Source organism: Crinia signifera, chromosome 2 (genome assembly GCF_055691185.1).
Source record: "Crinia signifera chromosome 2, ASM5569118v1, whole genome shotgun sequence".
In the NCBI taxonomy this organism is placed as follows: domain Eukaryota; kingdom Metazoa; phylum Chordata; class Amphibia; order Anura; family Myobatrachidae; genus Crinia; species Crinia signifera.
The window spans coordinates 153,749-180,128 of record NC_139218.1 but is presented as its reverse complement, the minus strand read 5'-3'; the positions used below and the strand labels follow the sequence as shown (position 1 = coordinate 180,128).

The window sequence follows — 26,380 nt, the reverse complement described above, 5'->3', positions numbered from 1 at the left end:
TGTTTCCTAGCACGGCCACAACGATCATAATCGCGGTCATCGGGGGTAAAATCGGGGCCATCGCGGGCATCGCATGTGCAAAAAAATCAGGTGCGATGGGCCAGACGCGATGCCCGCGATTTCCCCATAGAGAAAAATGTTAAATGCCTCAATTTACCCGCGATGACCACGATTTCCCATAGGAAACAATGTGAAATGGCTCAATTTACCCAAATTATCATAGGAACAATGTTAAATGGGCCAAAAACACCCCTGAACATTGAAATGTCCCCCCAAAAGTAGTTTACGCCACCACGTGATCAACGTGAACCCGAAGCGTGGCGAGCGGCGGCGGTACGCGTCCTCCGACCTTTTCATACCCCTACTATCCACTAGGGTGTGGAGTGAGAATAGAATAGTGTGGCGAGCGCAGCGAGGGGACGCGGATACCTGTGAAGCCCGCGAAGGGACGCGTTTACCTGTGAAGGTATCCGCGTCCCCTCGCGGGGCTCGCTGCGCTCGCCACGCTTCGGGCTCGGTGGCTCGCTGCGCTCGCCACACTATTCTATTCTCACTCCACGCCCTAGTGGATAGTGGGGGTATGAAAAGGTCGGAGGATGCGTACCGCCGCCCCTCGCGGACTCGCTGCGCTCGCCACGCTTCGGGTTCACGTTCATCGCGGGGTGGCGTGAACTACTTTTGGGGGGACATTTCACTGGTCGGGTTTTTTTTGGGCTTTCTGGCCCATTTACCATTCTTCCCTATGATGATTTGGGTAAATTGACCCATTTAACATTGTTTCCTATAGGAAATCGGGGTCATCGCGGGTAAATTGAGGCATTTAACATTGTTCCCTATGGGGAAATCGCGGGTGGACCATTTAAGCATTTTTAGGCGCACACGACGCGACCGACCCGATTTTTCACTGTTTTCAATGCATTTCAATTTAAAAATCGGGGGCATTGCTTCGGTCGCGTCGCAGGCCACTATAATTACCCCCGATGGCCAAGATTTGTGGCCGTGCTAGGAATCAAGTAACATACTAAAAATAGGTGGGTGGACGAACGAAAAACAACAGGATAAGTAGGAACGGAGGCAGGATAGGAGGATCAAAAGAGGTTAGGAGGAGGGATAGGCTAGTCGAAAAAAGTGGGTTTTGAGGGAGCGCTTGAAGGAGGTAAGGGAATCAGAAAGCCTGATGGGTGGCGGGAGGTTGTTCCAGTGCAGGGGGGCAGCGCGAGAGAAGTCTTGGACACGGGAGTGGGAGGAGGTGATTAGGTGAGAGGTCAGTCGGCGGTCAGCGATGGAGCGAAGCGGACAGGAGGGAGTGCGGATAGAGATCAGTGAAGAGAGGTAAGGAGCGGTGGAGGAGGAGAGAGCCTTGTAGGTGGTGGTGAGGAGTTTAAAGAGAACTCGGAAAGGAATGGGGAGCCAGTGAAGAGATAGACAGAGGGGGAGGCGGAGGTAGAGCGGCTGGAGAGGAAGATGAGCCTAGCAGCAGCGTTAAGAATGGTTTGGAGAGGTGCGAGGTGGGTGAGAGGTAGCCCAGAGAGAAGGATGTTGCAGTAGTCAAGGCGGGAGATGACAAGAGAGTGAATGAGCATTTTGGTCGCGTCAGTGGAGAGGAATGGTCTGATGCGTGAGATGTTGCGTAGGTGAAAGCGGCAAGACTGTGAGAGAGCACGAATGTGGGGGGTGAAAGAGAGGGAGGAGTCAATGATGACACCGAGGCAGCGCGTTTGGTCGGTGGACGTGATCTCGGTTTCACCAATGCTGATGGAGATAGTGGGAGAAGAGGGGATGTTCGGGGGATGGAAGATTAGAAGTTCAGTTTTAGCCATGTTTAGTTTCAGGAAGCGTTGGGTCATCCAGGCTGAGATGGCCGTGAGGTATTCGGAGACCTTGGACAGGAGTGATGGGGATAGGTTGGGGGAGGAGAGATAGATTAGGGTATCATCAGCATAAAGGTGGTAATGAAAACCATAGGAGCTGATGAGGGTGCCCAGAGAGGTGGTGTAGAGAGAGAAGAGGGCCAAGGACTGACCCTTGGGGAACACCGACTGGCTGCGAGGTAGTAGGAGAGGAGGAGCTCGGAGTGGAGACGGAGAAGGAGCGATCGGAGAGGTGGCAATAGTGGCCAGTGTTGGGCTAATCGGGAAATGTGCAGCAATAGTGGCCAGTGTTAGGCTGGATAGGAAATGGGTAGCAATAGTGGCCAGTGTTAGGCTGGATAGGAAATGTGCAGCAATAGTGGCCAGTGTTAGGCTGGATAGGAAATGTGCAGCAATAGTGGCCAGTGTTAGGCTGGATAGGAAATGGGTAGCAATAGTGGCCAGTGTTAGGCTAGTCGGGAAATGAGCAGCAATAGTGGCCAGTGTTGGGCTAGACGGGAAATGTGCAGCAATAGTGGCCAGTGTTAGGCTAGTCAGGAAATGAGCAGATATAGTGCCCAGTGTTAGGCTAGTCGGGAAATGAGCAGCAATAGTGGCCAGTGTTGGGCTATTCGGGAAATGGGCAGCAATAGTGGCCAGTGTTAGGCTAGATGGGAAATGGGCAGCAATAGTGGCCAGTGTTGGGCTAGATGGGAAATGGGCAGCAATAGTGGCCAGTGTTGGGCTAGATGGGAAATGTGCAGCAATAGTGGCCAGTGTTAGGCTAGATGGGAAATGGGCAGCAATAGTGGCCAGTGTTGGGCTAGACGGGAAATGTGCAGCAATAGTGGCCAGTGATGGGAAATGGGTAGCAATAATGGCCAGTGTTAGGCTGGATAGGAAATGGGTAGCAATAATGGCCAGTGTAAGGCTAGATGGGAAATGGGCAGCAATAGTGGCCAGTGTTGGGCTAGACAGGAAATGTGCCGCAATAATAGCCAGTGTAAGGCTAGATGGGAAATGTGCAGCAATAATGGCCACTGTTAGGCTAGATAGGAAATGTGCAGCAATAGTGGCCTGTGTTGGGCTAGACAGGAAATGTGTAGCAATAGTGGCCAGTGTTAGGGTAGACAGTATGTATGTATATATACAATGTGTGTGTGTGTATTTGTGTCTGTGTGTTTCCATGTGTATGTATGTGTGTGTGTATATACAGTATATATACAGTGTCAAAAAGACAAAAAAATTGGACCAAGCACAGATTCACAGTTGCTTTCAGATATGCAGCTGCTATTTTAGGGGAGATCACGGAGATTCTGAGGAAGCCACTGACCTTTTAAAAGGAGAGGCGGAGAAATGCTGCAATCATTGCCGAATACCAGCTGTCCATACACCCTACTGCCTGGGTTTCTAACACTCCAGAAGAGGCTGCACAATAGGAGGCACCAGCGGCCGGGAGGGAACCTGAGGACGGTGACCACAGGGAAGGAAACCCCCTTCTAAACGTGGAGCTCCACATACTGTGTTAATACATTTTCTTTTTGTTCATGCTGCATGATTTCATAAGAACTAAATCCAAAAAATGATTACCATCTGACAATTACTGGGAATTTTGTTGTTACTATTATCCAGCAAATATGGAACATTAATACCTTGAACTGTGAGAGAGTTCATTAAAGTGACATTATACCCATTATTGTGCCCTAAAAGACTGCAAACTTACCCAAGATTTGAAATGATGCCATGCTTTGCCCTTTAATTGCTTAATTATTATTTATAGCTGTGAGAGCTTGTTATCTGTTGTGGTTCTGTACATAGCGCTAATAATCTGCAGCAGGTCTCCTTATTGGGTTAACGCCCAACCCAGGTGAACATAAGCAAATACAACAGTGTAAGAAGCCCTGAGCTACAGTACAGGACTCTTCTTCTAATCCTATATAGATCCGGAGGAGAATCCACTGTATTCAAACAGATGGAAGGTAACTTACAGTGGAGTTCTTACAGGTGTTCACGTAACGGTATCTTTAAACCGCTATGGCGGAAACAACATGGACTCAGTATACTTTGTGATTCATTCACGCCTTCCCATAACCGTATCTTTTCCACCAGTCAGTAGTAGGCGATGCGGTAAAACAGGCAGGATTTATTCCAACGACCGCAACAATAAACCATCTTTATAATCCATACATTGAAAGTCTGTCTTGTTGCTGTATGGTTTTACATTTAATTTAACACCAGACGGTTTATATGAATTTAAACAAAAGAGAAAGGAAAAGTCCCAAGGACCACCACACAGTCCTTATTCAATGACAATCTTCACAAGAAATCAGGCATGTGGCGATGGCGGTTGTTCTTATACCAATATTTCCTCTTTAACTCACGCAATCAACCATATATGTGGAAGAGAAAAGAACAATACAATGTCTAGTACGTCTACACTTCAGATCATACTCAGAGGGGTTATATAATGGTCCCAGAAACGCGTACCCTCCCTCACATAAAGAAGAGTGAGAACCTGTGCATAAAGTTATATATAATCCGGGTCACTTTGTGACGTTAGTGACAGTTCCCTCCACCAGATGGTATTAGAAGGACGTACCGTACTCACATAACATACACTTGGATGACTCCTATAATGGTATCTTTTGAGTCAGTAACTCAGCCTCCATGGACCATGTCTTTCACTCCATGGGCATAAACTCTGGCATGTGTTTTTCAGAGAGAATCTCTCTTACTTTCAAGGTGCATAAAACAGTGGTGACTGGAAGTTGGAAATATTAGGCGGTACCTGGAAGCGCACAGTGGCCACATGCGCAGAAACTTCACCGCCCAAACAGAAATCACAGTCCACAATGGTTGGCACCGCTCTTCACCGACGCGTCTCCATAGGTACTCCTATCTTTGTCAAGGCCTTAACAAAGATAGGAGTACCTAACAAAGATAGGAGTACCTAACAAAGATAGGAGTACCTATGGAAACGCGTCGGTGAAGAGCGGTGCCAACCATTGTGGACTGTGATTTCTGTTTGGGCGGTAAAGTTTCTGTGGCCACTGTGCGCTTCCAGGTACCGCCTAATATTTCCAACTTCCAGTCACCACTGTTTTATGCACCTTGAAAGTAAGAGAGATTCTCTCTGAAAAACAGATGCCAGAGTTTATGCCCATGGAGTGAAAGACATGGTCCATGGAGGCTGAGTTACTGACTCAAAAGATACCATTATAGGAGTCATCCAAGTGTATGTTATGTGAGTACGGTACGTCCTTCTAATACCATCTGGTGGAGGGAACTGTCACTAATGTCACAAAGTGACCCGGATTATATATAACTTTATGCACAGGTTCTAGGCTTGTCATCATATCCTAGGGGTCCCGCTTTGCAGAAGTTCAGAACTTGCAAATGATACATGTTGCTGTTTCCAATCAAACACTGGAAAGCTGCATATGAGACGCTAAACACACAGATACCGAATGGGGGGGGGGGGGATGATAAGAATGTACTACCATTAAAATATGTGTAGTGCATCTTTAAGCTAAATTACTATATTTTATTTATTTTATTATTATGTGGGTATAAAACTATGTGTAACATTATGACTGCAATTAGCAAACACACATTCTCTCGCTCCCCGCATTGCGCTTTTTATGTAAATATGTGAATGCAAATGGCGGCTATAATATGCTAAAGTTGTGTAGATACGATTCAACTTCGACACATGCTGCATATGTGACACTGTACAGGGGGGGGGTAGTATGTTACACAATATGCAGACCTGTTATAGACACCGTCCATGTGCTGTACACATATACATACATGTGCTGTACACGTATGTTGTTTCCCCTCCACTCTTTATGATATTAGATTTATGAACCTTGAATAAACCTGGAAGTAATTGGCATTACGTGTCGGCTTGGTGGGACCTGCTCCATATGTGTAATGCACTGTTATTTCTCATGTCCGTAGGTGAAGCAAGGACAGGTACACGTTCTCCTCCTCTCACCTGAGGCTCTAGTTGGGGGAGGTCAGTCTGGATCCAGCTGTTTACCTCCTGCTGACCAGCTCCCCCCAGTGGCATTTGCCTGTATAGATGAAGTACATTGTGTATCCGAATGGTCCCACAATTTCCGTCCCTGTTACCTCCGACTCTGTAAGGTGAGTGATATGGATCCTCTGTAATTGGGACATTACCGTATTGCCAATGCGGATAGCAGGTTTTTTTTCTTCTTTAGCCTATCAACCCCGCACCCACTTCACAGGGGTGTGGGGTATAGCCCTGTGTTACAGCTCAAGCCTGGGGTCCCCTCGAGGGGGGGGGGGGGTTTGGGTTGTCCCCAACTCCTCAAGAACTCCTCGCCTGGGCTGTCTAGTTAGGGTGGGTAAAGTTTTGGCCACGGGACCCCATCAAGCTTGTCCCCTGGCTATGGCATTATACCCCCTGCTAGTGGAGCCTGGTGCTGGTTCTTAAAATACAGGGGACCCCTACTAATTTTGTCCCCCGTGTTTTTGGAAACAGGGCCGGCTCAAAAGCCCGGTGCTGGTTCCTAAAATACGGGGTGACCCCTACTCATTTTGTCCCCGTATATTGGGAACCAGGGCTGGCTCATGTAATTAGGTCGACAGAAGTATTAGGCTGAAATGGGGTTGTTCACCTTTTTTTTGTCCCGCATGTCGACAGAGTTGACATGGACACTGAGACCATGTATCACTGCGTCCCCTCGTATGGCTCGCTGCACTCACCATACTTCAGGCACAGGGCCTCGCTACGCCTGGCACACTATTTTATTCTCCCACCACGCCCTAGTGCAGTGATTTTCAACCTTTTTACCTTGCGGCACACTAAATAAGGTTTTAAATTTGCCAAGGCACACAATGAGTTCCCCAGAGGGCAAAACACATTGGCCCCCACAGGAAAAACAACCCTATTGGCCCCTATATAAAAAACAATCACACTGGTCCCCACAGGTAACAAAAATAAAATACATTGGCCCTTTACATGAAAAGAAGAGACCAGTAGAACCAACAGTTGAACTGGGGGTGGCTGTAAACTGGTTTTGGCATCTCAAGATCTGGGGGCACACTGGAGAACAGCTCAATGCACACTAGTGTGCCATGGCACAGTGGTTGAAAAACACTGCCCGATGGGATGGTAGGGCATTAAATCCCGCCTGTCAACACATGTCGGCCCCCCCCCCCCCCCCCCCCCAAAAAAAACAACGTGAAAAACCCTATGTCACATTTCTTATGAAGAACAATGTAAAAAATCAAATGTTTTAAAATTTCCTGACGTTTCCTCTGATCCTCCACAATACCACACTGGAATGCACAGTATATCTCTATTATCAGGAGATCTTGGCCCTGATTCTGGTTGGCTAGCAAAGCAGCAGGAGTTTGCTTCCTTGTCAGCCATATTTGCGTGTTTAATAGACATGTCTCCCTCTGCTGCCTCATTGACACAGGCTGGTGAAATGGGGGCTGCTATAGTCACCCTAGGCCAGTGATGTCACTATGGAGGTACTCCCACCTGAAGCCCCAGTGCCGAGACGGTGCCAGCGGCGGCCGTGCGGTAGCTCCTGTAGCCAGTGCTGTAGCAAGGGCAGAGCATGAGCTCCGGGCACCGAAAGTTCACAGGGCGGCGGAGCTGCGCACCACAATCTTCCCTGTGTGCCACCCGCTGTGTTCTGTGTAATGACACCTGCGCCACCCAGCCCTGGCTCACAATATTGGTTGTGAGAGCCACTGCCATGTGGCGCAGGAGTCAGGCCACAAAGCCGGTCTGTCCGCCGCTATTTTTTTAGTCTCCCGCTGGACCGCTAGCCAATAGGAGCTTGTGGTCCAGCAGCCAATCAGGAGAGGCATTGGTGACTGCTGGACCACAAGCTCCTATTAGCTCACGGTCCAGTGGGAGACTTGAAAATAGCAGCGGACTGACCTGCTTTGACTACACAGCCATGCAGCGGCTGTCAGAGTAAGCAGCAGCATTATTTTACCCTCCCCTTGGCAACGAGCAATTTCGGTCCCCCTTGGCAACGAGCAATTTCGGTCCCCCTTGGCAACGAGCAATTTCGGTCCCCCTTGGCAACGAGCAATTTCGGTCCCCCTTGGCAACGAGCAATTTCGGTCCCCCTTGGCAACGAGCAATTTCGGTCCCCCTTGGCAACGAGCAATTTCGGTCCCCCTAGGCAACGAGTTGTTTTCTACCAAGGTAAAAGGAATTAGGCGCCAGGTAGAAGGTGCTTCTAACAACTGTTAGTTTGCTGCTGCTTGGGGTGAGGGTATAGTCAAACCCTCTAGGTTCAAAAACATATATACAACAAAATATAGAGCAGTGCTGTACTAAAAGTTGTAAAATAAGTGGGATTGTTTGTAAAGTGTTAATTTTAGGCAACTTTTTAAACTATTCAATAAACAATATTGACATTAAAAATAAAACATTCAAATTTAGAATTGCCTATTAGAAGTGCTTGGTATTTCATTAAGAAAAGTCACTTTTTTGTTTTTTTGGAGTTTGTACCTTTAGGAGTACTCTCATTTCTCAATATTTGAGGAGTCCTCCTATATTAATACTAGCAATTGTGGGTTGTATATCTCACCACTTTGAATGTGTGGAGTCCAATCTGGGTTTCAAGCATGAAGCCCCTAGCAATGAGCATAAAGTTAAGTGGCACTTATGTGTCAAATATGTGATGGGCATTACAGCATGTGGTATAATATGTAATAGGCATTATGGCATGTGGCCTAATGTGTAATGGGCATTCTGGTGTGTGGCTTTATGTGTAATGGCTATTGCAAAGTTCTCTAAAATGTGCAATGTACAAATCGGGGGGCACGAAACATGCCCTTGCTCTGGGAACTGTGGCTCGTAGCTACAACTCTGCCTGCACGCCTCATAGGGAAGAGGGACTACAGATATATATTATATGGGGGGAAGGGCACCAGAGACTTTTTTTTGCAGGGGGAGAAAAATTTCTAGTTCTGTTACTGAATGGTGCTACTCTGTCTATGAGGAGAAGGGTAGAGAATAATGGTACTATGAGGCTATGGAAGGGGGGACATTAAAATCCAATGTTTAGTTTTAGTGAAATTTTTTAATTTCTGAAGTAAAAAAAATTAATTGAAAAAAGCGATGAAATTCGATAGACAAGAAACCTTACGGTTCCACATGTCCCACTAAGGCTTCCTACACATGATCTGGCATTTCAGAAACCTGTTAAAACTCTTACACTCAAACTCCAAAAAGCATTGAATTTCCGATCATTAAGGCTGACGCCTTAATGGATGTGTTCCTTGCGCAATACAGATATGGTATGCCATCACAGCCTGTGGGTAAGTGCAGATTCAGCACTCAGCTGTCACTCACACAATGGTGGAGCTGCTAATTCACAGATTTGTGTGCTCATTGTAATACACACATGCAGTCTATGCAACTGAAGGTCTGAGCAGTTATGTGGTGCTCCCATCCCACTCAGTGCCCACACCCATCCCATTCGGGCACTGCAACATTCCCACCTTGTTCCAACATCCTTCTCACGCCATCCATCCATCTAATTTAATATGCACATTCAGCTCCATCAAACATTTTGGTTATTTGCGAATACCCCATCTACGACCTGTACATGTATACTTACTTCCATTATACGCTTCCATGCTGCTCTGTCTACCCCAAACCCTACTCCTGTGTTCTCCCATCTGTGCCAGTCTGTTCTAATTCATCTGCGCCATCTGTCTTTCCCCAGTTGTGCCTTGTCCGTACCACCGTTTTATTCTCTCTGTTCTGCTCAGTGTTTCCCTCTTCAACGTCACTCTGCCTCCTCCAAACATGCCACACTGTCTTATCTCCCATCTGCACCAGTTTTCTATACATCTGTGCCAGTGTTTCCATCCATCTGCATCATTGCCCCTCATCAGCACCACTCTGTCTCCAAAAAAATGCTGCATAATCTTCCTAACCACTTTTACCCCATTCATGTAGCTGACATCGCCAACATCCTGATGGTTTCGGGTTCTCTGTTAGGGTTATGTCCCACGGTGGGAGGGGGGTTAGCCCTTGCCACCTCCCCAAGGATTAGGCCTATATGCCACCCACCCAGGATAGTTGAAAATACTTAACCCCTCCGTTGTTGGGACTGTCTTCCCCTCATCAATGCTGCTCTCTACCCCCCTCATCCATGCCACTGTTTCTTTCCATCTGAACTTCTCTCACCCCTCTCCATCTGTGCTGCTCTGTTACCCTCATCCACACGTGCTGCTCTGTCCACACTGCTCTGTCTCCCCCTCATCCATGCCACTGTTTCTTTCCATCTGTACTGCGCTCACCCTTCTCCATCTGTGCTGCTCTGTCGCCCTCAACCACATTGCACTGTCCACCCATCCACACCGCTCTGTCTACCCACCATCTGTGCCACTGTCTTTCCCCCATCTGCCCCATTTTCTTTCCCTATCTCTGGCACTTTGTCTCCCCCCAACTGCTTCACTTTGTCTTACCTACCCTATATGCACCACTGTTTTCTATCCATCTGTCTTGTTTTGTTCCCCCATCAGTGCTGCCTAGTTTTTCCCCTATCCACACATTTCTCTTTCCCAATCCACACTGCTCTGTCTCCTTACTCCAACCAACACCACTCTTACCTCATCTCAGCAGCTGTCTTCCGCTAAGATCTTCAGTTGCATAGACTGCATCTGTGAATTAGCATCTCCACCATTATGTGAGTGACAGCAATCTCACTCTGGGCCTTATTCTGGTTCAAGTGTTTGCACGTATCCGACCAAACGAACCGCACACCCACATGGTGAGCGAAGACATCCGTTCGGACGGACTACCACATAAGAGGGAGTGGCGTGGTTCTGCATGTACACCACTGTGTGCGGACGGAACTCATGCTTCACGCCCTCTGGTGGAGCTTTACACAGTACAGCACGAATCCGCACGGACCTCATGCTTCTGACCCATTAAACAATTATCCAACGTGTATGTTCTTTTTTACTTTCAATTAAATCATTTTCAACCCCAATTGCACTTTACATTAACTCTTACTACGTTTCAATGTATTTTTTAGAATGTGGCATTTTCCTAACTACCTGCGTTTATATGTCCCACTATTTTGCATACTGCAATGACCTTTACACCACTACAATATAATGTTTAATGCTTCAATTTGTATAACGGACTCGTGTTCCCATTATGTCATCTACATCTAATATTTTTCATAAACATTACACATAATAAATAAATGTGTGGCATTTTTGAGTATTCAAATATTGTGTCATGCAATGCTGTCACTTCCATATACTACATTGCCGTACATATGTGGCCCAGTACGTGTGTGCATTTGATCACTTATCTATGAAACCCAATTTCTGGATTGGACTCAAATGTGTGCTAATGTGTAAAACCATTGTCTGCTGTTACCAGTGTTTACAAGCACGCAATAATTATTATGGTCATATCTATGGCCATCACACACAAACCTAACCCTTTATTCTGCAAACACACACACACACCCAACCACACGTTCACCAACATGTATTCATTACCCTCCACTTTATACCACACATAAAACATTTGTAAATGTACCTAAACACAGACAACTTCTAACTGTGAAGAAAGTTTAATTGGGAAAAAAAAACAATCACTCTAAAATTTCAGAAAGCTTCGCCACCTCCTCCGCTGCCAAATGGTGCCGGAGTTTGGCCAGAATTTGTTTCACCGCCCGGTGAACTTGGATCAGGTGGTCTGTTGGCATGGGAAATGGGGTATGACATTAGTGTTGTGAATTGTGGCATGTACAGTACATAGCGAAGTGTTATCAAATGTGTTCAAGTACATGAGCCATATTGTGTACTTACCACTTCCAACATCTTGTGAGGGCAATCCTGGATGCTGGCCGGTGGTTGGAGGGTAGATGGGTGGTGGGAGAGGGGATTGGCTGGGGAGAGGGTAGTTGGGTGGTGAAAGCAGGGGTTGTGAAATGTAGGGGAGTGGGTAGAGGGTAGGAGATTGGGAGTGGGTAGGGGATTGGTAAGAGGGTAGGAGATTGGGAGTGGGTAGGGGTTTGAATGACAGCTTCTGGCTGCTGTTGGGTCTCCTCCCTCTACTCCTCCTCCACCTGCCGCTGTTGTTGGCGCCTTGATCTTGCATGTGCTGTGTAGTGTTGTAGGTGTGATCAAGGGAGAATGGGGGGCGGGGAAACATTATACTTGGACTGTTGAATTTAGAAAGCATTACACTGTCCTCTTTAGAAAAATTATAACATAATTTATTTAAAAAAAAATTACATTAAAGCCAGAATACCAACACACTCACACACACACACACACTCACACTCACTCACACACACACTCACTCTATGCACACATACACTATTTTGATCATAACATATGCAGTCAATACCATTCGTTTAAGGATATTATCACCAATAAAAACAGTTGTGCTGACATGGGCAAAGAATAACAAACGCATGCAAATATTTGCATAAAATAGTGATCTGGTATAGGATGCAAAAATACTATGTCTTATCCGGCGCCTCAGGCCAGCAAGGAGGTCGCCCGGCTGGCGTCTCTGCAGGTCGGACCATCGCCGCTCCAATTTGGCGATGGTCCAATGTACGGGCGAGGATCCTGCGCCGGGCCGCAGTGCACGCCTAGCGCTTCTGGAAATTAGAAATATAGGGGCCTGCATGACCCAGCCTCCTCTCCATCACTCCCACGAGGGCCTCCAGCTCCCATTGTGTAAACGGTGCAGCCCTGTGGGAAGTCATATTGGCAATGGCATAGTAAACAAATGTAATTAATTATGGTGTACTCTGGTTGCTAACATTCTTATTTGGTATTAACTTTATTGATAATAGTTCAATTAACAGTATGTTTGTAAAAAATTGGTACTTATGTAGTATCTGGGCTGCCGATTTTTTGATTGTATGCCTTAAGTTAAGGCATACAATCAGATGCGATGCGATGCGATATCGCATCGCATCGCATACGACCATGCGATGCGATGCGATGCGATGACCCGATTTTTCCATAGGATTCAATGTTAAAATGGACTGAGTCCATTTTAACATGGAATTCAATGGGAAAAAGGGGTCCTTTTCATACCCCTACTATCCAAGTGGGCATGGAGTTGGATATAAACCTGTGGCGAGCGTAGCGAGCCACCGAGCCCGAAGCGTGGCGAGCGAAGCGAGCCCCGCGAGGGGACGGTATTCTGTGTCCCCTCGCGGGGCTCGCTACGCTCGCCACGCTTCGGGCTCGGTGGCTCGCTACGCTCGCCACAGGTTTATATCCAACTCCATGCCCACTTGGATAGTAGGGGTATGAAAAGGACCCCTTTTCCCATTGAATTCTATGTTAAAATGGACAGAGTCCATTTTAACATTGAATCCTATGGAAAAATCGGGTCCATCGCATCGCATGCGATATGGTCGGGTGCGATGCGATGCGATGGACCCGATTTCAAAATCGGCAGCCCAGTTACTACATAAGTACCAAAAAATTTCTCACCGCGGCGATCGTATCGCATCACTTACTCTATGCATGTATGTATATGCTCATATTTTGCTAAATATTGCCATACACATACGAGCATGTCTACTGCATACATGTTTTTTTGGAACATTCTTTAGACTCCTGTTGGTACTCTTTACCTAGAAGGGCGCCAGCGATTGGAATCGCGGGCGTCGGGGGTAAAAAATCGCGGGTAAATCGCGGGTACATAAAAATCGGCTGCCCGCGATGACCGCGATTTTCCCATAGGGAACAATGTTAAAAAGGCTGATTGACCGCGATTTTCATGTAAAATGCCTCAATGCCCGCGATTTTACCATAGGAATCAATGTTAAATGGGCTACAGAGCCCAAATAGGCACAATTAACCCTTAAATGTCCCCCCAAATTTTTAACGCCACCCCACGATCCACGCCAACCCGAAGCGTGGCGAGCGTAGCGAGCCCGCGAGGGGCGGCTGTACGCGTCCTCCGACCTTTTCATGCCCTACTATCCACGTCGGCGTGGAGTTGAGAATAGAATAGTGTGGCGAGCGCACGCGGATACCTTCACAGGTAAACGCGTCCCTTCGCGGACTTCACAGTTGTCCGCGTGGCCACGGACACCTGTGAAGCCCGCGAGGGGACGCGTATAACTGTGAAGGTATCCGCGTCCCCTCGCGGGGCTCGCTGCGCTCGCCACGCTTCGGGCTCGGTGGCTCGCTGCGCTCGCCACACTATTCTATTCTCAACTCCACGCCGACGTGGATAGTAGGGCATGAAAAGGTCGGAGGACGCGTACCGCCGCCCCTCGCGGGCTCGCTGCGCTCGCCACGCTTCGGGTTGGCGTGGATCGTGGGGTGGCGTTACAAATTTGGGGGGACATTTAAGGGTTAATTGTGCCTATTTGGGCTCTGTAGCCCATTTAACATTGATTCCTATGGTAAAATCGCGGGCATTGAGGCATTTTACATGAAAATCGCGGTCAATCAGCCTTTTTAACATTGTTCCCTATGGGAAAATCGCGGTCATCGCGGGCAGCCGATTTTTATGTACCCGCGATGCCCGCGATGACCGCGATTTTTTACCCCCGACGCCCGCGATTCCAATTGCTGGCGCCCTTCTAGGTAAAGAGTACCAACAGGAGTCTAAACAATGTTCCAAAAAAACATGTATGCAGTAGACATGCTCCTATGTGTATGGCAATATTTAGCAAAATATGAGCATATACATACATGCATAGAGTAAGTGATGCGATACGATCGCCGCGGTGAGAAATTTCTTACAAACATACTGTTAATTGAACTATTATCAATAAAGTTAATACCAAATAAGAATGTTAGCAACCAATCAGAGTACAATCAGAGTACACCATAATTAATTACATTTGTTTACTATGCCATTGCCAATATGACTTCCCACAGGGCTGCACCGTTTACACAATGGGAGCTGGAGGCCCTTGTGGGAGTGATGGAGAGGAGGCTGGCGTGGGGTGGCGTTACAAATTTGGGGGGACATTTAAGGGTTAATTGTGCCTATTTGGGCTCTGTAGCCCATTTAACATTGATTCCTATGGCCAAATCGCGGCCATTGAAGCATTGAATGGAAAATCGCGGTCAGCACTAAATTTAACATTGAACCCTATGGGAAATCGCGGTGATCGCGGGCATCGCGTCGCGGCCGTTAATGTACTGCCCGCGATCACCACGATGGGCGCCCTTCTAGGTAAAGAGTACCCTCCTGTTTAGACTCCTGACCATACCTGCATGACTCTATACCCAATAAAATTGTTCTTAAGCACCATATAATACCTGGGTAAAACAAACACAAAATGCACATACAGTACCAACATCGCTTTGAAAGTAGAATACAAATACAACTCACCTTACACGGCCTCAATAATCAGCTAGAAAGAAAAATGACAAATAAAATCATGTTAGAATTTGTTAAAACATGCAAAATATCACCCAGTTCACACATGACTGGGCCCCAAACCCATTACACCAAAATTGGTATGTAGCCTACAGGTGCAATGGTGATCAATGTAAATGAAACCATGATGTGACCTTTTTACTACTTTTAAAACAGTGTGGGTATTTAAAACCTAATCAATTTGTTTAATATATTATTTATATGTTGTCCATTCACACATATACCTGAAGTAGTGTGCCACTACACGGTCCCGCAGATTGTATCCCGGATGTTCTCAGGGGTGCGGGATGGGCGGCGGGCAATGTCTTGCGGCTCAGATGGTGTTACTTCCTTCTCAGGGAAGGGATATTACGCCTCACAGCGATGTTACGCAGGAAGCAACACACCCCCACAATCCTTGCCACCATTTCAAGTGAATACTGCAGGTCGTTACCAGTGTGGTGGAGCACCAGAAAACGGCCCTTTAACAGGCCAATCGTGCACTCCACCACTTGCCTGGTGGCGACATGCGCCGCATTGTATGACTCCTGTGGGCCCGGAGTTGGGGAACTTAAGGCGTAAGCAGCCAGGGAGTGCAGGGGTAACCGGAGTCATCCAGAATCCACGCATCACAACCTTCCAGCTCTTGGAGTCTATGCCATATCCCGGTTTGTCGGTTAACATGTCATGGGCACTTCCGGGAACGTTGGAATTGAAGGCCAGGATTTCCATGGATGGGCCACATACCACCATCACATTGAGGGAGTGGAACATCTTCCTGTTACGGTAGATGCGCTCACTCCGTGATGGTTTTACAAATGGTACATGGGTCTCATCCACAGCCCCTATCACATTAGGGAAGCCAGCAAGTTGTTGAAATGCCATCTTACTCCTATCAAGGGTATCCTGGTCAAATAACATGGCCATGAAATGCCCTTTGCGCCTAAACATGGCAGACATCACACGCCTCAGGATTCTGGGATATCCTAGCAAATACTGCCAATACTTGCTGGGTGCCGGCCCGTTCACTACATACATATGCAGCCACGTCCCAGATGCCGGCGTCGCTGCGATCAATGTGATGGCTGCCCGGCAGCCCGAGCCGCACGTCACGAAATGTTGGCTGTGATGGCATACCATATCTGTACCAGCCTTAATGATCGGAATTTACGACCGATTTCTGAAATGTCAGATCCTGTTTAAGAAGCCTTTATGGGACATGTGAAGGTTTTTTGTCTATGGCATAGGCGTCACTCTGAGACTTCATGAAGAATTTTCAGTGCTTTATTGTATAATGGTTTACCACCACTGAAGTGTTTTGAGCTACATTCTCGTCCTCAGAGTACAACCCAAATACCACACAATAGCGGCATATTTAACACCTTCATGCGTTGTTGCATTTACGGTAGTTTGGTGGGAAACGGTTTCTCTATTTCCTTCCTATCTACCTTTTTGTATGGAACTGCTTAGGGGTCACCCATTGGTAATTGTGTACATTGAAATGCTGGAGGATCCCTTCCCGTGGCGCCACATTTTGTTTTCTTTCCCATTTTTATGGGTTTTTAGTTAGTCTCCGTCTTGTCCGCTCTGGAGGTGTTGGGCACCTTGTCCCCCCTTATGGCCTGCTGGTGCCGGAGTCAGGGCAGACCTAATTTGCCCCCTCAAACGTGGCTATTGTAGGTGAAGTCTTAGGTCGGTAAGTGCCTAATTCCTCTGGAGTGATTAACAGAGTTAGGGTTGGGATCGTGGCCTGTCCTTCCTGGTAACCTTCTGCTTGGGATTTCCTCAGAGTCATAACAGCCTCATCCATTTAATTAATGTTAGGAGGTCTGACCTACCCATACTAGAAGTTTATTTGATTTTTCACTATTGTCGGTTATCACTACCCAAACAGCCTCAATATTATCATCCGCAGCCCCCGAACTCCTTTCCTATCCACATGGTTTCTTACATAAAGGCACCCCCCCCCCCCATCTTTTAATCCTGTCTTTTCTGAAAATGGAATATCCCTCTATGTTTATAGCTCAATCGTGTGACTCTCTACACGTAATTTCCATTATCCCAATTATATCATAGTCCTCTCTTGTGGCCAGGATTTTTAATTCCCCAATTGTGCCTGCCAAGCTTCTTGCATTGGCCAATAAGCATTTCAGGTTACTATTACTATTTTTCCCCTTTTTTAGGAATTGTTTTAAAGTATTTAGTTTTTGTTCTTGTGCTACTGACTTCTTACTAGATCTATTTTTTTCTCCCTGACCCCCCTACTCCACCCTCCATTATCTTAATTACAAATTCCCCTCTATTCTGGCTGTCTAACCCATAGTTTCTTTGTACAAACCCCCTCCCCCACATGACTAGTTCAGACTCCTCCAACCTTCTAACCATCCTGCCTCCTAGCCGTGTCACCCCCTTTCCATTCTGGTGCAATCCATGTGGTGGGCTGTACAGATCACCCCTGTCTGAAAAGTTTGACCAGTGCTCTAGGAACCCAAACCCCTCTTTGTTCTGCGGCAGACGTCAGGGGCCACAGGGATAACAGTGGGTAGAGAGCGAGGTCACGACCAATTCCAGCACCAGAAAGGTTAAAACTTCTGGCTGCTCAGACACAGCCCTGGCTCCTCCCCTCCTCTACCCCGCCTCCTAGGCCTGGCTCCTCCCCTCCTCCTACCCCACCTCCTAGGCTAGCTACTTTCAGTTTTTAGTTGTGCTGGCAGGAGCCAACACGAAGCTGCTTTAAGCAGCCTTACTTCACTTTTAATTTTTTTTTTTATCTTATTTTTACACTGACGCTGGAGTCAGTGACAGAGTAGCATCACACGCACACCTCCCACGTGGCTTCCACAGCGGGGGTGTTCCGACTGGCTCCAGGCACTGGGAGACCGCAGCTGCGAACCAGGACATCAGCGGTGACAACCGCTTCGGGTACCGCGCTCCCCGCGCATGTTATAGCGGCTGAGCAGCCCGGCGAGGGGGATCGCCAGGCTGCACTAGCAAGTGGCCAGACAGTCCGCCTTCTGCCCCGCTGGACCACCAGGGAGACTTTGAGTGTGGGCAGCGGCGTAGGTATGCAGGGACGCCCAGCAAGCACCGGATACCCACCATTTTACCGGGCCGCTTGAGTCATTAATCCCATTTGCTAGTAGGGGGATGGAGCCTCTCCTCACGCAGCCCCTCCCCCGGAGGCTTGGTACAGAATATACCCACGTGCGTTTCCTACCCTGGTCTCTTCCTGCCTGCCTGCTGCACGTGTAAGAAGGACACAGAGAGCTCCCGGCCATTCTGCAGTTCCATCTCTTCACGGCTGGGCCATCTGGGCAATTTCCCCCTGAACCTCTCCTTCAAGGATACCAGGTTACAGTAATTTATGCTCTTGCCGGCCTTAGTGCTTTGCGGAGCCCAGTGCCAGGTTTTTATTTGCATTGTATGCCTTTGTATGTATGCTGTGTCCCCTGTTGTTTTAACACTATCACTGCCTGTCAGACACATTGTGTTAATTGTTACAACTAGCTGCCTCTTGTACAATGTCAGAGGACAGCGGTGATGAAACAACATGGGCCCCTATATTGGTGTCCTGCACACGTTGCAAGGTGGGCGTCCCCCAGCTTATAGAGGGGTTATGCTTACAATGTATAAAGATGCATGCACAGCCCCCTGTGGCAGCTTCCTCTCAGGAACCTGCCTGGGCCCAGCTTACCCAGGTCATGTCGCAGTTAATAGACAAGCTCTCTTCTGCACCGTCCCTGCAGCCGAGTCCATCCGAGTCTCGGGCATGTGCCCCCCCCCCCCCCCGCGCGAGGAGCCTGCGTGTGCGTTGGCAGACTCGGTTTGGGCATCCGTATCTCCTTAAAGGGTAATAGCCGTAAGGCACGGGTCAGGGGGTCTCCTTCCACCTTCCTCCATCAGGACACTGATACAGATGACACTGATGAGGAGGAAGGACAGCTGGTTGGCGATAGGGTCGATGGAGATGCTGACGAAGCCTCAAAAGGTGACACCGCAGCAAGCATCAATGTGACAGCACTGGTAACTGCGGTTAGACATCTCTTAAGTTTACGTGACACCTCTGAACCCCCTCAGTCTTCGGGCCCATCCCAAGCGGACTCTAACTTTTTTTCTTAACTCGATGGACCTAGAGGAGGTCCTCAGGGAGGCCTGAGTTTTGCCTAACCGGAAGTTTCTGCTCCCTAAGCGATTTAATTCCTTTTACCCGCTCCCTCCAGAGGATAGGGTTCGCTCCTAAAGTGGATGCACATATCGCTAAGATTGTGCGTTCCTCTACTCTCTCCATTCCAACCGCCTCCCTTAAAGATCCCGCTGACCGCAAGTTGGAGAACTTTTCTTAAGCTTATAGGTACTTGTGTATTATCACGGCGCCCATCGCATACCACTAATTAAGGTATGCGATGGGACCGATTTGAGGCTTTTCCCGGGCAGAGTGTACAATTTTAATATCGCATCGCATGCCATTATAATGGCATGCGATGCAACGCGATTTCAATGTTAAATGCCCAGCCAGACCCGGTTTTTAATTGTATCCCCACCCTGATGGGTAATAGTATGTTAAATGCCCCCCCCCCCCCTCCCATTGTTAACGCCACCCCACTATCAATGCCAACCCGAAGCGTGGCGAGCTGTGCTCGACACACTATATAAAATCAACTCCACGCCGACGTGGATAGTGGGGGTCTGAAAAGGTCGGAGGATGCGTACCACCGCCCCTCGCGGGCTCGCCACGCTTCGGGTTGGCGTTGATAGTGGGGTGGCGTTAACAATGGGGGGGCATTTAACATAGTCATTACCCATCAGGGTGGGTGTACAATCTAAAATCGGGTCTGGGGGGCTTTTAACATAGGAATTAGGCATCTGGGTGCATGTGCGACTTAAAATCGGTCGCATCGCATGCGATGCAACGCGATTTTTGGTTGTACAATGACCTGCGCTGGAAATCGGGGGCGCTGTGATAATACACAAGTACCAGCTTATCTTTACAACTTCTGGGGTGGTTGCGCACCTACTCTGGCATCTGCCTGTGTGGCGAAGGCCATGATAAAATGGATTTCTGCCAATAATATTATTGCAGAGGGGGGGGGGGGGGGTAGTGCAGATGACATGTTACCTGTTCTTGACACCATGCATCAAGCTGCACTATATTTGTGGGAGGCCGCATTAGATGCAGCCACCCTTACCTCACGAGCGTCTGCCTCAGCAGTTGTGCGACGGTCTCAGTGGCTCCGCTCCTGGAAAGCGTATGCTGATTCCAAACAAACACTTGAGGCTTCACCTTTTTTACGGGCTCCCTCTTGTTTGGTTCAGAGTTGGACAAAATCCTGGCCACGGTGGCTGCCTCAAAGGCAGCTTTCCTGCCATCCACTCCTACTCCACGTCCCCGGCTGACGTTCCAGTCCTTTCGTATTCAGGGCAGGGGTAGGGGGCAGTCGTTCACAAAGGCTCAGCCCCAGCCTGCTTAGTCCTCTAGAGCCAAGAGAAAACATCCCTGGCCCACCAGACACCCTGACCCCAAGTCCCGAGGATAAGCCCTCGGCATGACAGGGCGGCGCTCCACCTGGGGGGGTACCAGGGTGGGGGGTCGCCTGCTACGGTTTTTGGGCGTTTGGCAAGAATCCACGACAGACGCATGGGTTTGAGATGTGGTCTCAAAAGGCTATTCTATAACTTTTCGCCGTCGACTGCCAAGCTCGTACTTTTCAACAAGTTCTCCCAAGGACTTGGAATTGCGCACAGCCCTGGAGCAGGCCATACAAAAACTACTGTTGGCAGGGGTCATAGCTCCTGTTCCAGTGTCACAACAAGGCACTGGTTTTTACGCCAGTCTTTTCTTGGTACGGAAGCCCAATGGGTCTTTCCATCCTATTCTAAATCTAAAGAGGCTCAACAAATTTCTCGGGGTCCCGAAGTTCAAGATGGAAACCTTGCGGTCCATTGTCCTGGCGTTATAAGCAGGGGGCTACATGGCATATCTCGACATCCAGGATGCGGATCTGCATATACCCATCAAACAGGAACACTGGCAGTTTCTAAGGTTTGCACTGCAGGACCGTCATTTTCAGTTTAAGGCGCTACCTTTCAGCCTTGCCATGGCTCCCCGAGTGTTTACGAAGGTCATGGCAGTGATGGGCAGTACTCTTCAGGGTGTCCGGATTCTTCCGTATCTGGACGATTTGTTGATACTGGCACAGTCGCCTCAGGTTTTCCAGGCACACTTGACCAAGGTCGTGCAGGGGGTCACTGGGTTATCAACTGGCCCAAGTCATCCATGATTCCTACTCAATCCATGGTTCACCTGGGAGCTCTGTTGGACACAGTCCATCAGCGGATTTACTTGCCGGAGGTACGCCGCAAGGCTCTGCAGTCCCGTGTTCAGCATCTCCTCTCCCTCAGGTGTGTCTCAATCCATGCTTGCATGAGGGTCCTGGGCTCCATGATGTCGGCCTTCGACATGGCAGAGTACGCACAGTTCCACTCTCGCCCCCTACAACTGGAAATTCCCAGGAAATGGTCAGGGTCGTACTCCAGTATACGATCACACCTGATTGTCTTGTCTCCGGCAGCACGGAACTCCCTGTCCTTGTGGCTTCTAGATCAGAACCTCATGGAAGGCAGTCCATTTTGGATTCACAGGTGGACTCTCCTCACCATGGATGCCAGTCTCCGAGGTTGGGGAGCGGTCACATGTCAGAAATCATTTCAGGGGCTTTGGACTTCGCAGGAATCCCTACTGTCCATCAACGTTCTCGAGCTGAGGGCAGTATTGCGGGCTCTCCGACAGGCGGAGTCTTGGCTTCGAGGTCGCCTGGTGCAGGTCCAGTTGGACAATGCGACAACGGTGGCTTACATCAACCACCAGTGTGGCATTCGAAGTCGGGTGGCCATGGCGGAGGCCTCCCGTATCTTCCATTGGGCGGAGAACAAGATCCCTGCATTGTCGGCAATCTTCATTCCGGGTCTCCTCAATTGGGAGGCGGACTTTTTGAGCTGTCAGACTCTGGATGCTGGCGAATGGACCCTCCATCCGAAAGCGTACCAGATGTTGGTGGACCGGTGGGGCAGACCGGAGGTGGATTTGATGGTGCCACAATCACTTTGATGGTCACCCTGTACGGGTCCAGGTCTCAAGATCCAGGCACTTGCATGGTAGACGCTCTGTCGGCCCCGTGGCCATTCATTCTCATGTATGCCTTTCACCCCTTCGCGCTCCTTCTCAGAGTTCTTCGCAAGTTGAAGGCGGAAGGGGACACGTTGATCCTGGTGGCCCCACATTGGCCTCGGAGGATTTGTTTCTCGGATCTTCAGGCCCTGTCAGTGGCCCCTCCAATCCATCTACCTCTGTGGCCGGATCTGCTCTCGCAAGGTCCGTGCCTCCATCCCGATCTGCAGCGGTTGTCTTTGACGGGGTGGCTGTTGAGACCTCCTTGTTAAAAGCTAAAGGTTTTAATTCATGGGTGATTTCGACTATGCTCAGGGCTCGTAGGCCTTCTTCGGCTGGTGCTTATCATCGCATCTGGCGGGCTTACTTTTCCTGGTGTAGTTCCTGGCAATTTAATTCAAAAACGTATCGTTTTTCTCAGATTCTGTCCTTTCTGCAAAAGGGTTTGGAGGCTGGCCTCCGACTGTCTTCATTGAAGGTGCAGGTGTCGGCCTTGTCTATTCTTTTTCGCAGGAGGTTGGCGTTGTTGCAGGATGTCCACACTTTCTTGCAGGGGGTCTTGCGCATCCAACCTCCGTTTGTCCCACCGGTCGCTCCATGGGATCTTTCTCTGGTTCTCAAGGCCCTTCACGGCCCACCTTTTGAACCCTTGCGATCAGTGGATCTATGTTGGCTTACATGGAAAATGTTTTTTCTGTTGGCCATTGCTTCAGCCAGGAGGGTTTCTGATTTGTCGGCTCTGTCCTGTCAGTCTCCTCTACTGGTTTTTCATCCTGATAGGGCAGTTCTTCGAACCATCCCTTCACACCTCCCCAAGGTGGTGTCCAAGTTTCATGTTAATCAGGAGATAGTGGTCCCAGCCTTTTGTAGGCCGGATGCTTCTCCTGAGCAGCGTTTTCTGGATGTGGTACGTGCGTTAAGCATCTATGAAATCTAACTCTCTTTGTCCTCTATGGATTTCTAAAGAGAGGTTGGCCTGCTACAAAGCAGACTATTGCCCGGTGGCTGATGTCTGTTATCAAGCAAGCTTACTTGGGTGCCTCCCTACCGGTTCCAACAGGGGTCCGGGCTCATTCCACGAGGTCTGTGGGTGCGTCTTGGGCTGTTAGGGGTGGTGCAACAGCAGATCAACTTTGCAAGGCGGCGACTTGGTCGTCTCCTCATACTTTCTTACGCTTCTACGAGTTTGATACGTTTGCCTCGCACAACTCTGCATTTGGTCTGAGTGTACTAGCTGCGGCCCAGGCGTGTCCCCACCCTTAGGTGGCTGCTTTAGGACGTCCCACTGTTATCCCTGTGGCCCCTGACGTCTGCCGCAGAAGAAACCGAGATTTATGTCTTACCTGTTAAATCTCTTTCTTCGAGGACGTCAGGGGCCACAGGGATCCCTCTCTGCCGCGCCTGCTTCATGGTATTGAAGTTCATATTTCCTCCGTTGAGTGAACTTATTTAAAAATTCCTCTGTTGAGGGTACTTATACATGTTACAGTTTCTCTATTGAGCAACCACACACACATATATTTGTTGGGTACTCTTTACCTAGCACGGCGCCCGCGATTACAATCGCGGGCGTCGGGGGTAAAAAATTGCGGGCATCGCGGGTAAATCAAAAACGGGTGCGACGCGATGCCCGCGATTTTCCCATAGGGATCAATGTTAAAAGTCAGATTGGTCGCGATTTTAGCGTTAATTGGCTCAATGCCCGCGATTTTTACATAGGAAACAATGTTAAATGGGCCACAGAGCCCTAATAGTCCCCCTGAAGTGTGAAATGGCCCCCACAATTTTTAACGCCACCCCACGATCAACGTGAACCCGAAGCGTGGCGAGCGCAGCGAGCCCGCGAGGGGCGGCGGTACGCGTCCTCCGACCTTTTCATACCCCCACTATCCACGTCGGCGTGGAGTTGAGAATAGAATAGTGTGGCGAGCGCAGCGAGCCACCGAGCCCGAAGCGTGGCGAAGGGGCGCGGATACCTTCACAGTTATACGCGTCCCCTCACGGGCTTCACAGGTGTCCGTGGCGACGCGGACACCTGTGAAGCCCGCGAGGGGACACGTTTCCCTGTGAAGGTATCCGCGTCCCCTCGCGGGGCTCGCTGCGCTCGCCACGCTTCGGGCTCGCTGCGCTCGCCACACTATTCTGTTCTCAACTCCACGCCGACGTGGATAGTGGGGGTATGAAAAGGTCTGAGGACGCGTACCGCCGCCCCTCGCGGGCTCGCTGCGCTCGCCACGCTTCGGGTTCACGTTGATCGTGGGGTGGCGTTAAAAATTGTGGGGGCCATTTCACACTTCAGGGGGACTATTAGGGCTCTGTGGCCCATTTAACATTGATTCCTATGTAAAAATCGCGACCAATCTGACTTTTAACACTAAAATCGCGACCAATCTGATTTTTAACATTGGTCCCTATGGGAAATCGCGGGCATCGCATCGCACCCGTTTTTTAGTGCATGCGATGGTCGCGATGGGCGCCGTGCTAGGTAAAGAGTACCATTTGTTGAATGTGTCTCTGTATGGGTTTCTCTTCCTTCTATCTTGTCTCCTGCCTGGCTTGGGAAAAAAATAAAAGTAGCTAGCGTAGGAGGCGGGGTAGAGGAGGGGAGGAGTCAGGGCTGTCTGAGCAGCCAGAAGTTTTAACCTTTCTGGTGCTGGAATTGGTTGTGACCTCACTCTCTACCCACTGTTATCCCTGTGCCCACTGACGTCCTCGAAGAAAGAGATTTAACTGGTAAGCCATAAATCTCGGTTTCCTACACCACCCCCTAAGCCACAATGGATGACCTGGGTAGGGTAAAGCGGAGATAGTCTGAGCTGTCCTAAAAGTTCCCCACCAGTTATATCTCATCGTCTCTAGTGTCCCTTATGGCATCAGAGAAACACATCTAACTTGTAAGAATCAGACACAGGATGAGGGAGCTATTTTCATTGTCCAAAGACAACCAGACAACTACTAACCGGGCATCTCATTTAAACGGGGACTCCACTCTTACAGTCATGGACTCCCCTACGTATATTTTGCCCAATATGTGGGAGAAATACACAGTTTGCCCTGCTTCATCTATGCAAAATGTAATTCTACATAAAGCAATGTGATCTCGTTCTCCTCCTCCTCCTCCTCCTCATCTTCGTCCTCTTGTTGGCTGCGCCGTATATAGGGCACACATTAGTACAATACAGCTAGGATGTAGGGAAGCAGAAGTGGTGTCTGTATACTACCAGGGGTAGCGCCATATATAGGGCACACATTAGTACAATACAGATGGGATGTAGGGAAGTAGAGGAGATATCTGCGCACCACAAGTGTCAGCGCCGTACATAGGGCACACATTAGTATTATAGAGCTGGGATATAGGGAAGTAGAGGAGGTGTTTGTGTACTACCAGTGCAGCGTTGTACATAGGGCACACAATAGTACAATACAGCTAGGATGTAGGGAAGCAGAGGAGGTGTCCGCATACTACCAGGGCAGCACCGTACATAGGGCACACAATAGTACAATACAGCTAGGATGTAGGGAAGTAGAGGAGGTATCTGTGCACCACCAGGGTCAGCGCTGTACATAGGGCACACATTAGTACTATACAGCTGGGATGTAGGGAAGTAGAGGAGGTATCTGTGCACCACCAGGGTCAGCGCTGTACATAGGGCACACATTAGTACTATACAGCTGGGATGTAGGGAAGCAGAGGTGGTGTCTGTATATTACCAGGGGCAGCGCCATATATAGGGCACACATTAGTACAGTACAGATGGGATGTAGGGAAGTAGAGGAGATATCTGCGCACCACAAGTGTCAGCGCCGTACATAGGGCACACATTAGTATTATAGAGCTGGGATATAGGGAAGTAGAGGAGGTGTCTGTGTACTACCAGTGCAGCGCTGTACATAGGGCACACATTAGTACAATACAGCTAGGATGTAGGGAAGCAGAAGTGGTGTCTGTGCACTACCAGGGGAAGTGCCGTACATAGGACA

General features: G+C 48.9%; 1 protein-coding gene across 5 annotated transcripts in view; it reads left to right on the top strand.

Annotated features, from left to right (window-relative positions):
* Positions 1-26,380, top strand: part of RECQL4 (RecQ like helicase 4) — a 314,021-nt gene that overhangs the window by 219,372 nt on the left and 68,269 nt on the right. For all 5 annotated transcript variants that reach the window (XM_083171422.1, XM_083171418.1, XM_083171421.1 and 2 more), the window contains exon 14: positions 5,811-5,999. In XM_083171422.1, the coding sequence (XP_083027548.1) occupies positions 5,811-5,999 (189 nt within the window). The remainder of the gene's footprint in view (positions 1-5,810; positions 6,000-26,380) is intronic.